This window comes from Octopus bimaculoides, chromosome 24 (genome assembly GCF_046866305.1).
Source record: "Octopus bimaculoides isolate indiv1 chromosome 24, ASM4686630v1, whole genome shotgun sequence".
Lineage (NCBI taxonomy): Eukaryota > Metazoa > Mollusca > Cephalopoda > Octopoda > Octopodidae > Octopus > Octopus bimaculoides.
In genome coordinates this window covers 28026567-28039931 of record NC_142951.1, presented here as the reverse complement: position 1 = coordinate 28039931, position 13365 = coordinate 28026567, and the positions used below count along the sequence as shown (strand labels likewise).

Below are 13365 nucleotides of genomic sequence, written 5' to 3'. Positions count from 1 at the left end.
ACCAAATCCACTCAAGATTTTGGATGGCCCGAGGCTATAGTAAACACTTGCCCAAGGTACCACACAGTGGGACTGAACTTAAGACCATGTGGTCAGAGACCAAACTTTTTCCATATTTGCATATTATATATACACACACACACATATCTATATATACGTACATACATACATACAAATATATACATACATATATACACATATATAGATATATATACACACATAGATACACATATCTATATATACGTACATACATACATACAAATATATACATACATATATACACATATATAGATATATACACACATAGATACACATACACACATTTATATATACATGTATATAAACTTATACCTATATACATATATATATGTACCTACAAAAGTTAAGAACAATAACAAAATTGCATTTTTACTTTTACAGTATATTAAACTAAGAATGTATTAGTTTTTTTTGTTCGTTTTTTTTTTTTTTTCAATTACATTAATTAAACTATTTTGGTTGAACAGATTAAAATAGTAATGTAAGAAGAAAAAAAAAATTTTTTTTTTTAACTAAAACAAAATAACAAAAATTACTCTGAGAAGCAAGACCAGGGGAAGTAATTTTCATTGTTCTTATTCTTAAAATTTCGTTTCATTTGTTTTAAGAATGGAAAAAAGAAAATATAACCCCCAAACAGACAAAAAAAAAAAAAAAAGCAAAAAAGATCATATAATGACATTATTATTAATAATAATAATTAATATTATAATTAAAGATATATATATGTATATTATAATAATTAAAAATTTTTTAAAGAATTATTTTGAAGGTGCTGAAGAGCCAGTGCAAGACAAGTTAGAAAAAAAAGAATTTTGTTTATTATGACAAAAAAACAAATACGAATTATTAAGTCTTGAAGTGCAGCTGAAAAGAATTTCCACGGATTAAAAAAAGAAAAAAGATGATTAAGACTTGAATGAGAAAAGGGATAAATTCTATATCAATGTTTTTACATAAAATGATGACTTAGTTATTATTCCTGCTAGAATTAAGGATTTCTATAGGCAACTAATTTGGAATTTTACGATCCATTAAAAAAGAAAATATTTTTTTCCGAAGTACAGACTGACGTTCAACTCAGAGGAGCATGGTACAGCAACCATGGTACAGCAAGCATTACAATATATCATACTTGTCTTTCGAGTACCTTGCCTGAAGAACAGTGGGAATGGTCCAGTTCCAGTTGGTGGTGTTGTGAATAGCATCCATCTATGCTAACAACAAGTGAGCCTCCATGAGGTTGTTCAAATGGCTAGAAATAGCAGCCAAATAAATCTCCCTCAAATTACCCCCTACTGTATAAAAAAAAAAAAATGAGGGATAGAGGGGGGGGGGGGCAGAGCAATGTTTAAATGAAAGACATGATGATCAAGGTTGGAATATCACTGATTCTATATCTGGCAGATAAGTGATGACCTTGGGGGGTGGGGGGGGGGGGTGAAACAAAAACACCAGCTGCTCCAAATATTTTAAATTCTTACAAATATTCAGGTTTTCAAAACCTACACAAAATCAAACCACTTGGAGCAACAGGTGTAAAATAATACAAGAGCAGCAACTGAGGATGCACAGAAACACTCTTTGAATTCCATAAGTTCCTTGAGTTTTTAGGAGCATTTTGAAGACTCAGAAAAGTTTAGACAAATACATAGAGAATAAAACAAGCAAAAAAAAGCTAGCAGTCAAATGTTATTGAACTTTGTGGTTGTCCTCATAGTCCAGCTGCAGCTATGATATTAGAAAGAATAATTTTTCTAGCCTCAGGGGACACAAGTGGCAACCATGGAACACAGGATAAGGGTACCTATTTTAAGGATTTATCAACATTATTGTCAGACTGGAGGACGCAGAAGTGCAGGGACAAGTTAATCTCTAAAAAGATCTGATTAAATCACCTGAAGGAATAACATAACGAAATTGTTTTGTTATATAAGACCTGATCAATGTAATGGCACCGTAAGTGAGTAAAGCCTAATGAAATCAGAGAACTTGAAAGAAAAAGCAAAACAAGCAGTTATGAGAACACTTAGAGATGTTAAAAGTAAAGAAATATGTCAGAAGTAAAAGAAAATTACATCACAAACTATCCAAGACAACAAAACTAATCTAATGTAAACCTTTTGTAATGTTAACAGCAGAATTAACATAAAACCACAGATGTTTATGATTTAGGACTTTTCTAAAAGCAGGATTTGCAATGACTAAAACCAGAGCCATCGACTGAGTTGCATAAAATCTTAGCAGTATTTTTTTTTACATCACTGAATAATGAAAAGTATTAAAATAATTGAGTTTAACATAAATAGGACAAATAAGTTTGTTCTCAGAATAAATAATATAAAAGATATTAGTTGAAGACAAATAGTGACTAGATTTAGTAGCAGTGATAAATGGCATAGAAGAACAGAAGGGGAAGGGGTAAACTGATCAAATAAATGGTACCAGAAAGAAAACAGGTGATATCTCTAAGACAGATTCCCTAGCAGCTACACTTTACCAAAGATTTACACCAACTACAACCAGCTGAAAAATGAACAAGTATTTAAACAAAATAGAATAAATGTATTATTGGAATTCTGAAAAAGTTGGATGTCATCGGGGAGGGGTTTATTGAACTTAAAGGTAAAATCTCCCTTTTTTTTTGTGTGTGTCTTTAAATACAGAAAGGAATACTGATAGTTTATTTTAAAGTTTAAAAAAAAAATCAACACAAAAAAAAAATCAAAAGAAATGATACATTTTTACAGAAGATGTGTGCATTTTTTTGGAAATATAACTTTTAATGTTGCATCCAACTTTTAATTTGAGAGAAAAAAGAGAGAGCGAGAAAGAGATTTCTTGCACTGGCTCTTAGCATGCCTGGCTGTTGAAAAAGAAGTTAAAACAATGATAAGGTTACTACTGCTCAATAGCAGCAGCAGGTCGCTATCAAACCTGTCTTCAGGGTTAGGTGGGATGCCCAGGTCTCCTGTTCGCAGTCTACGACTTATCTCCTCGATTTGCAGGTGCACTGGAATGAAGTGGTTATAATAGCAGCAAGTATTATCAATTAAAGAGATACAACATCAATTAGAGGCCAGTTTGAGGCTTTATAAATAAGTAAATAAATAAATAAATAAATAAAAAACCCTTCCAACTACAGTTGAACTAATTGATATCTATAATCTTTAAATTTAGATAAATTCATAACGACCAAACAATTAATCAACACCACTACGATACTTATACATTAAAAAAAAAAAAAAGAAATCCCAATTTCTTGAGAAACATGGTGAACTTTGCAATTAATATCTTAACTTAGTTTTCATAGGCAACTAACTAACTATACGGTCCTTTACTAATTTCAGTCATTACACTGTAGCATCAGTGGAGCATCTTAACCCGTTAGCATTCAGATTATTCTAGCAAATTTAATACTTCTTCATCCATATTGTTTTAAGCTAATCATGCATTATTTCGTAGCCTCAAGGTTTCAATGATGCTGTCACCTATTTTTAGAATGACATTATAGGTTGATGTGAGATACCAAATCTGGGCAGTTTTAACATAAAACAGGTAGATCATTTGGGCCGGATACGGCCGGTTTAAACACTAAAGGGTTAAAGGATTTCTAGCTGACCCAAGTATATATTAAGAGGGGTCTTATTTTGGAGACCTACTCATTGCAACCACTAAGTTATGAGGCAGAAACAAAGAGTCTTTTCAAACGGTATCAATGTAAGACAGGTTTCAGCTCAGTTTCCTCCTATTACTTTCACTTACAACGTATGATCCAATCAGTGGAACAGCCTGCTTGTGAAATTAACGTGCAAGTGGCTGAGCACTCCACAGACACGTGGACCCTTAACGTAGTTCTGAGGGAGATTCAGCGTGACACAGAGTGTGACAAGGCTGGCTCTTTGTGAAATACAGGTACTACTCAGTTTTGCCAGCTGAGTGGACTGGAGCAATGTGAAATAAAGTGTCTTGCTCAAAGACAAAACATGTCGCTGAGAACTGAACCTATGATCTTACGATTGTGAACCAGATACCCTAACCACTAAGCCATGGGCCTTCACCCTAAATAGATAAACCATATCAACAACATATAAGACTCTAGAACAAGTGGCTGAGCACTCCACAGACACGTGGACCCTTAACGTAGTTCTGAGGGAGATTCAGCGTGACACAGAGTGTGACAAGGCTGGCTCTTTGTGAAATACAGGTACTACTCAGTTTTGCCAGCTGAGTGGACTGGAGCAATGTGAAATAAAGTGTCTTGCTCAAAGACAAAACATGTCGCTGAGAACTGAACCTATGATCTTACGATTGTGAACCAGATACCCTAACCACTAAGCCATGGGCCTTCACCCTAAATAGATAAACCATATCAACAACATATAAGACTCTAGAACAAGGGAGTTTGCTTAGTGGAGGAGGATTTGAAGGCGTTAGACCTAAAATAACCTTGTCAAATGGAGATGGGAGGAATCCCTATTTCATATGATGGTTATGACTGAAGAAGCAATTGATTTCTTGAACAATAATAATGAAGATAAATGTGTGTGTGTGTGTGTTTGAAATTAAGGTTTCTTGGATTCTTTTCTACGTTTCTAACTTGGTGCATCTGCCCAATAATTTGCAGTGAATCATCACCCTTGTGTGAATAAATAAACTGTTATGTTTATTGAGCACTATCTCCTGTTTGTAAACTTACGCATATATACACATACACATCAAGACATATATACACATATATCATCATCATCATTTAACATCCCCGTTATCACACACACACAAATCTCACCTGGGACAGAAATGATATAAGAAGAATATTGTAGAGGATAAAGGTAACTATTTGTAGCAACAGAGAAATGTTAGAGTAACTGGTTGGTACCCTTCATGATAACCTGTCCTATTTGCTACTAAAGTGCCTACTAAAGAAAAAAAGCAAATCTAGTAAGCAGGGTATAGACAGAGGGTAACAGAGATATGTCTTCCTGGGTTGACAGACACTACGCTCATAAGAGTTGTACTAATCATTATATTAATGCATGCGTAATTAGAAGGGAAGTGGTGAACTAAAATATAAATAGCTACTGACAATTATAACCAAAACTGGAAAATGACAACCTGAGTGAGTTACTGGGCCTGCATTAAATGATTTTGGAAGAACTTTTCATTAGTTCATAGGCACAGGCATGGCCGTGTCGTATGAAGCTTGCTTCCCAACCACATGGTTCTGGGTTCAATCCTACTGTGTGGCACCTTGGTTAAGTGTCTTCTACTACTGGAAAATGGAATTCTACTACTGGAAAATGGAATTTGGTAGACAAAACCTGTGTAGAAGCCCACCATAGGGGTGGGGGTGTATGTGTATATAGATATGTGTGCGACTAAAAACTGGTTAATGTGTTATAGATCAAACTTAGCAATTAGATAAAATATAGAATGATGGTGGAGGTAATCAACTAAAACCCTTAAGAAAATGCTCCACACTGACCATAGTCCCCAACTGAAATCGAAAAAGAACATATTGTATGCGAGCAGCTCTTGTATTTCATTTTGAAAACTGCAGTTTGGAGTTGTATCAAGCTACAGAAACAAAATATCTTATGACAAAACTTGTACATCTATCACTGTTTTATATCCACTTTTCTTAATAGCTTTCATAAAGGAGTTTCAAAAATTTTTACCCCTAATAACAACTGGGTTGTTGACTATTTTTCAACTCCCTTGTGATCTAAGACCATTTGAAAACTGATCCGACTAGTTTAGGTCTCAACAAAAGACTTTTTAAATGCTTACTTTAAATATACATCCTAAAGTTTAGGACAAAAATTAAAATGTTCAATGTTTACTTAAATCCATTACTTTAAACACTATATCAAAGATGCATCATGAATAACAGTCTCAAAACACTTAAAAAATAGCTCGAATTCTAGCTTCACCAAGGAGTGGTTGATGCAAATAAATAAGTTAATTGCCTAAAATGTTGTGAATAAAATGCCCTACCTCTACACATCTATTACTACTTATCATAATCAAGCATTTTAATGTTTACAGACATTCTATGTGTATTTAGATTTTAAAATATTTTACTTTTCTAAAATCTAACAAAATACATACATCTATGTATGTATGTATATATATATATATATATATATATATATATATATATATTTGTATGCATATTAAATAAAAGAAAAACTAGAGTTAGCCTCAGTTGGACCTCAAACTGGCCTGAATAACAATTTAAGCTATATTGATCACCTAGTCCTAGCAAACAGCTTCAGTCCTCTGCAAACAACACCAATTACATCTTACCTTAAGGAATAAGGCTGAAAAATCTGATTTTAAAATTTACTGTTAAGAAAATCACCTGAAAATTAATTATATTCGTATAGTCTTTAACACAAGTTTTAATATTATTAACTTGAATAAAGTCGATTTGAGCAGGACTAAAAATATTGCTAGATTGTTAAAAAACAAAATGATTTAAAAAACATTTTATAAATTATTAACTTAAGAAAATAATAATAATAATAATGATAATAATAATAATTAAAAAAAAAAAGACATCTGAAAACATAGCATTTTGGTTTAACCCTCCGTTTTTGTTTTGTCTTTTTTTTTTTTGCAAGATAAATTAACACAATATACACCATTCAAAATAGTAGTAGCATTAGAAATGAAATTGTAAATAACAATGTACAGTGCATGTATATACATACATATACATATATATATATATATATATATATATATATATATACATATATATATATACACATATATATATTTACACACACACACACATATATATATATATATATATATATATATATATATACTTACAAAATTCTGAAAGGGAAGCAACTACAACACCATATGACAGACAACTTACCAGTACCTCAATATTTATTCCAACTAACTAAAAAATATAGCTCCATTAAATATAAAGAAATTTATGTATGAGAATTATTGCATACATATATACACACATAAATCTATATTTTACTCACATGTTTGAATACACAATATATATACACTTGCATAAATCTTTATTATACACACTCACCAACATATATTATGTACCCTCATATATATGCATTATATACACATTTATAAAAGTATATTAGACATTTGTGTATATGTGTATGTGCATACATACATATATACATACACACACATAAATACACACAAACAGATGCTCATACATACACATGCAAATGTTTATATATACATATATATGCCCATACACACAGCTATGTATCTATATATATATATATATATATATATATATATATATATATATATATATATACACATGCCCAGATGCATACATCTATACTCCTATACAAACACACATCCTGGATTTTCCTTATTACTGTTTTCTATGAAAGTTTAAAAAGATTTTTCCAAGCAAACCTACCTAAATATTGTTTCTCCTGATCACCAGAAAGGTTAGCAGGAATAACAGTTGGCATTCCAGGAATGATGGTTTTATCTGTTTCTTCATTACCCCAACGACTACGTTTCTTCTGTTTCCGCCTCTCAGCATTCCAATCTACAGCAAACCCAAAAGATAAGAAAACATTACAAGACCTAAAAAACAAAAGCAATGTTTAGTATTTAGCAAACTAAATGTATACCCAAGAGGGAAACACAGATTGACCCAGAAAGGGAAGAAAACTCAACCACCCAAGTGGGGGAGGAAAGACTACTTGCCAAGCGAGGATGTGAAGGAGAGACTATCGACATAGCAAATGGGGAGATTGCACACGAATAGCTCAGACTGCTAGAAACAGCAACCCATTTTCCCCTCAACTCTCACATTACATACAAATGTTTGTGATAGTCACAGCTATGCTTCTGATTGACCATACATCTACGCGATCATTGCTGACCCAGAACTAAGCAACATCTCGTTAAAGGTGAATAAGGATCCTGAATGACTTAGGAGTGCAAGTCCAGAATAGAGATAGAAGTTGGCACAAGTTTCGAAAATTCTGAAGATTTGGCAGAGGTTTTTGTTATACTTTGAAGCTACCAGTTCCACGCCACCACCTTTTTTATGCACAGCACACTATAGCCCTGTAGCATTCAGATTACTCTGGCAAAGGTAACGCCTATTTATTCACATTGTTTTAAACCAGTGGTTCCCAAAGTGGGCGGTATTGTCCCCTTGGGGGCAGTGGAAAATTCCAAGGAGGTGTTGAAGGAAAGTGGGGCAATAATGGGATAGCAATTCATGTAAAAACAACAAAATGATGGGTCCATTAGGTTATGCTTTATTTGTGAAATACAGTTGCTTTGAATTCGCTTCAGATGGTTAGTTGGGGTGGGGGTGCTAGGAATGGGGCCTATGTGTCAAGGGGGTGGCAGCCTGAAAAAGTTTGGGAACCACTGTTTTAAAGGAATCAAGCATTATCTTGTAGTCCCAAGATTTCAATGAAATGCTGCTTATTTTTAAAATGATATAGTAGGATTATGTGTGAAAGGCTAGTTAGGACATAAAACAAGAATTTATGGAATGAATATAATAAGTTTCAATGGTAAAAGATAGAGCGGTGATGTCAAGTACAGGGCCTAGATGGTTCAATTTTATATATAAAAAATAAAAAAAATAAAAAATTTCGTGTTTGTTTTTTGTTTTTTTATTTCATTTTTTCTCTCTCCCTGTAATGCATGTGTTTGAACAGATTCTAGTGATTGAACAAATATTGAAAGGTTTTGCTGCTGTAACAGTGCAAGCTTGCTTTGTTCTCAAGGTTAGTGATTCATGTAAAAGCAACAAAATAATGGTTCATTAGGTTAATTTTTATTTGTGAAATGCAGTTGCTTCGAATTTGCTTCAGAAAGAGGTCTATGTTTGTGATGGTTAGTTGGGGTGGGGGCACTAGGAATGTGGCCTGAGTGTCAAGGGGGCAGACCCCGAGAAAGTTTGGGAACCACTGCTTTAAATCATTGATAGATATTTTCTTTTGGTCATATAGTAGAGCTCCCCCAGAAACAGAGAATCTTAAAATGGTAACAAGAAGCAACTATTCTCATACAGTATATATGGTCTTGTAGCTAAGAAGCTATTTCACTACTTGGATCTGAATTCAGTCCCAGTATTCACAAGTTCAGGCAAGTGTTTTCCATAGCTTCAGGTCATTCAAAAGACTTTCAAGTGAAACGTTGCAAATGGAAATTGTCTACCCATCAATGGATGCCTATATGAGTCAAATGAAAATATCTTAACAGTATTTAGTTCTGTCCTTTACACCAAAGGTTGCCTTTTGTTCCTTACAAGATTAAAAAACAAGTACCAAAGTACCAAGAGATTGATGTATTGGACTAACTCCACTGAAGACAGTTTTCCAACATAGCCACAATCAAACAACAAATCATTATCAACATTTAAAAGTCTGTTTTTCATGTTGGCATGGGCTGGACAGCCTGACAGGTGGTCTAGTTTCTATGGCTGGATGCCCTTCTTAACACCAACCACTCCACAGAGTTTACTGGGTACTTTTTACATGGCACCAGTAGTAAAAAGAATATGAAATATTGGAGCAAAAGTTTAAATTTAAAATTCTAAATCAACATAACTGAAAATAAATAAATGAAATTCTACTCAACCAAATTCAAATCTTAACTTGGTAAATATTATGTATTTAACAGGTCACCAAGGTTGGTAGCTATATCTAACCCTTTCACTGCAAAATTTCATAGTTATTCCAGTAATGATGTTAAACATCTACCAAAAAATTGAACCGGTATTTTCTGCAAGTTACATTGCCTCAATAAACTTCACAATTGCAACAGAAAATAATCTCAAACATGATATTCTTCAACAAAAGATAGATTGGTATAAAAAAACTGCTTTCGGCATTAAATTTGGAGTAGATATTTCTGATATACACAGAAAAAAAAAGTTAAAGATTCGATTTAATTCATTGCTTAAATAAGAGTAAAACTGCTTTGTTGAGTAATTTAGTTAACTACACCCACGAGAAGAAAGGAGTGTATATAAGACTATACAAGATTAGGAGATTAAGCTAGTAGAAGCAAGTGTTAAGGATGATATGCATGCACTATAATTTTAACACAAATTACAGTTTATAAATATCTAAATAAATATTTAGGACTTGAAATAAAACTGATTGGATGTTAAAATAACTCCAGCAATTTATCAGTCTATGCACTTTTACATAAGATTTCAGCAGGTTACTTGTAACAAATAAAAAGATCAGTTTGGGAAACATTTAATAAAAAAAAAAAGACTATAACTCCATTGAAACCTGTAGAGTGAGAAATAATCTTTAATCAATGGTATTCCAGTCATGATTTTCCAGTCTTTTCAAATCCTTTCAAAACAATAGGGCATAATTTAAGGCAATGGTTCTCAACCAGGGTCTATATGATCCTTGGGGGTTCGTAAAAGATTTTGTGGTTAAAGTTTATGTGCAATAAATTGGTTATACTCCGATAATACATAAAATATTTTAACAACTCCTCATAATAATTATAAAAAGAGAAAGACTTTTTTTAAACAAAGAATGGTTATGAGGGCCCACCTGAGTAAAACAGGAATCAAAGGGGTCCACAGGCAAAAAAGGGTTGAGAACTACTGATTTAAGGGGTTCTAGCAGATTCTAGACAAGTACAGGCTCCCTTCTTAGATCATCATCTGAAACTATTTGGCTGCAGTTCAACAGCTGATCAAGCAGGACTATTTGATTAAAAGTGTTCCACAAGAAGCCAGCATATCTTTTCTTCTTCCACTTTGATTTCAAAGCTATTTCTAGAAGGTCAAATGACTATTGTTCATCTAACTGTCTGATATTTTAATGCATCTCCTGCTACTACATTATTAAATATATGTAATAAAGCTAAAGATAAAAAAATGGTGGTGGAATTATTTGATGGCTGTCAAGAGAGGACAACGATGCTCGCATTGACCCTTCTCCTGCCGCAGCAATCCTCTTAATGTCGAAGGCAAGGCAATATTTCGCATTATTAACAATGCATAATAGATTTTGTTGTATATTTTTACAGCTGGATGCTCAACGTGTGGCTAACCAGTATGACTAGACCAGAAAGAGACAGTATGAACAACAAAATTGAACAAAGCCAGCAACTTATAATAAAAATATATCAACAATTTCAAATGTAAACTTTCTTACAATTAAGATCTTATTCAATTATTTGAAAAGAAAATTACAAATATAATAAAAACAAATTGTCTTTTTTCCAGATCTTCTACATCTTGAAAGTAGATCTCATATTAAATTAAGCATTTCAAAAGCTTTTCTAAACATTTGTGCAGAATAAGCATTATTCTGTGATTGTGTATCATCATCATCATTGTTATTCAACGTCTGCTTTCCATGCTGGCATGGGTTGAACAGTTTGACCGAGGACTGGCAAGCCAGAAGGCTGCACCAGGCTCCAATCTGATTTAGCAAGGTTTCTACAGCTGGACGTCCTTCCTAACGACAGTGGGTGCTTTTTACGTGCCACTAGCACAAGGGCCAGTCAGGATGGTACTGGCATCAACCACACTTGAATGGTGATTCTTATACATGCCACCAGCATGTAAATAATCAAAGATAAGCAACAACATAGGTGTCTGTAAAATATTAATATAACAAATAAGATAATTTTGAATTTTAGAATGGAAAGAAAAAAAATTGAAAATCAAACCTTGAGAAAAAAAAAAAATGCCAGACACAGTTTTGTAAATGGGTTACAGCAAGGAAGACATTAGAAGAGGAGTGTCATTAGCAAAGGGAAATGGAGATTAAGTTACTAATAAAGTAGTTACGGAAGGAATGAGTTCCAATTAAATATTGTAAACATCTAAATAGAACAGTTTTGTGGTGTGATGATAGTAACATGGGCACCCTGAGAGGTCAAATACTAAAATGTTGAATACAACAAAACTTCTTTGAAGTTGCTTATCCATTAAGCAAAGGAACTTCTACTACCTGGTCACTCAAACTATTAGAAATAGCAGCCAAATTTTATTTAAATAAAACCCCTTCAATCTTTTGTTTTAAAAAAAAAGGACATATTGATAAAATGTGTATATCCACTATATTTGCATGCATCCCTCAAGTTGTCCTGAAAACTTCACCACAACACTGATGTCTATGTATAACATGAAAATAGAAGGCTGCAAGGATTCAATATACAAGAAATAGGGGAGCCATCTCTCTCTCTCTCTCTCGAACATCACAACTGCCATCTTAAAATGTGATAAATAAAAAGACAATGGATAATGTAGGTTAATATACATTATACAATGTCTAGAAAAGAAAAAGACTGAAAATGGTTGAAACACCTTTGATCATGAATCTGCTTAAATAGCACTGACATAAATAACAACTTTAGTATCTCCACAGCTGTAATTCGTTCATTATTTATGTATGTTGAGATGATATGAGAGTCTATTGTGCTTGATATACAACAGTAATTGCTTTTACTTCACTGATATGGCTGGTGAGATTGTAGCAGGCTATGTCACTGAATTTTCTGTCATATTAATAAACTGTCAAAAGCAACAAGGGATCAGCTATCCATTCCTACATGCCTACACAACCTGCTAAAGGTGGTGAGGACAAAACTTCTTCAAATCAGTTTTTAAAACCACTAATCTCAAAAACAAGATGTGGAATAATAACAAGAACACCTTTGACAAGAGATCTGTACAGTCAGGGCAAACTTGGGACTAAATTACCTCAGACATTGGACAATGCAGTTCTGGATATTACAAAAGTAAGAGATAGTCAAACATGGCTAGAACACCTGGGTTCATAGGACAGTCCAAGAAGACAATTTTTACAGATGGGTTGCTTAAACATCTTATGTACCAATAACTTCTGATAGAGATGCCTTCACCAAGAGCACAACTGCTTTATAAAACATTTGAGCTGATCTGGTTAGTCCAAGGTCAGCTCAAATGGTATACATCTATGATCAAAAGCATTCCAACTGTGACCAATGCATCTTATTCAGACTATGTATCTAGTACTACATTATTTTTCTTTTAATCATTTTGTTACCATATTTCTTTTGAAAAGCACTGACTGTTTTGATTGATTTTGAAAATAATGAAGAAGTTAATAAAATAACAAGCCATTATTACTTTGCTATTTAGAACATAAATTAACAAGAAATTTCAATACAAGATTTTAATTTAGATAATTTTAAAACAAAAAGTTTGTCTCATGGGATCAAAGACGATTTCAAACAGGCTGGTATCAAAAGGATCAAGGCAGTAGAATGCCTTATTGGTCTCAGCACTTGACCGGTACTTTGTGTCAACAGGGAAGGTGAAAGATAAAGCTT

The 13365-nt window shown here is 33.2% G+C and overlaps 1 protein-coding gene across 6 annotated transcripts in view; it reads right to left on the bottom strand.

The window, feature by feature from the left end:
- The window catches only part of LOC106882219 (splicing factor 1), a 55980-nt gene that overhangs the window by 32119 nt on the left and 10496 nt on the right, over positions 1 to 13365 (bottom strand). For all 6 annotated transcript variants that reach the window (XM_089340964.1, XM_089340967.1, XM_089340968.1 and 3 more), the window contains 2 exons: positions 7457 to 7591; positions 2977 to 3052 (listed from right to left, as the gene is read on the bottom strand). In XM_089340964.1, the coding sequence (XP_089197090.1) occupies positions 2977 to 3052; positions 7457 to 7591 (211 nt within the window). The remainder of the gene's footprint in view (positions 1 to 2976; positions 3053 to 7456; positions 7592 to 13365) is intronic.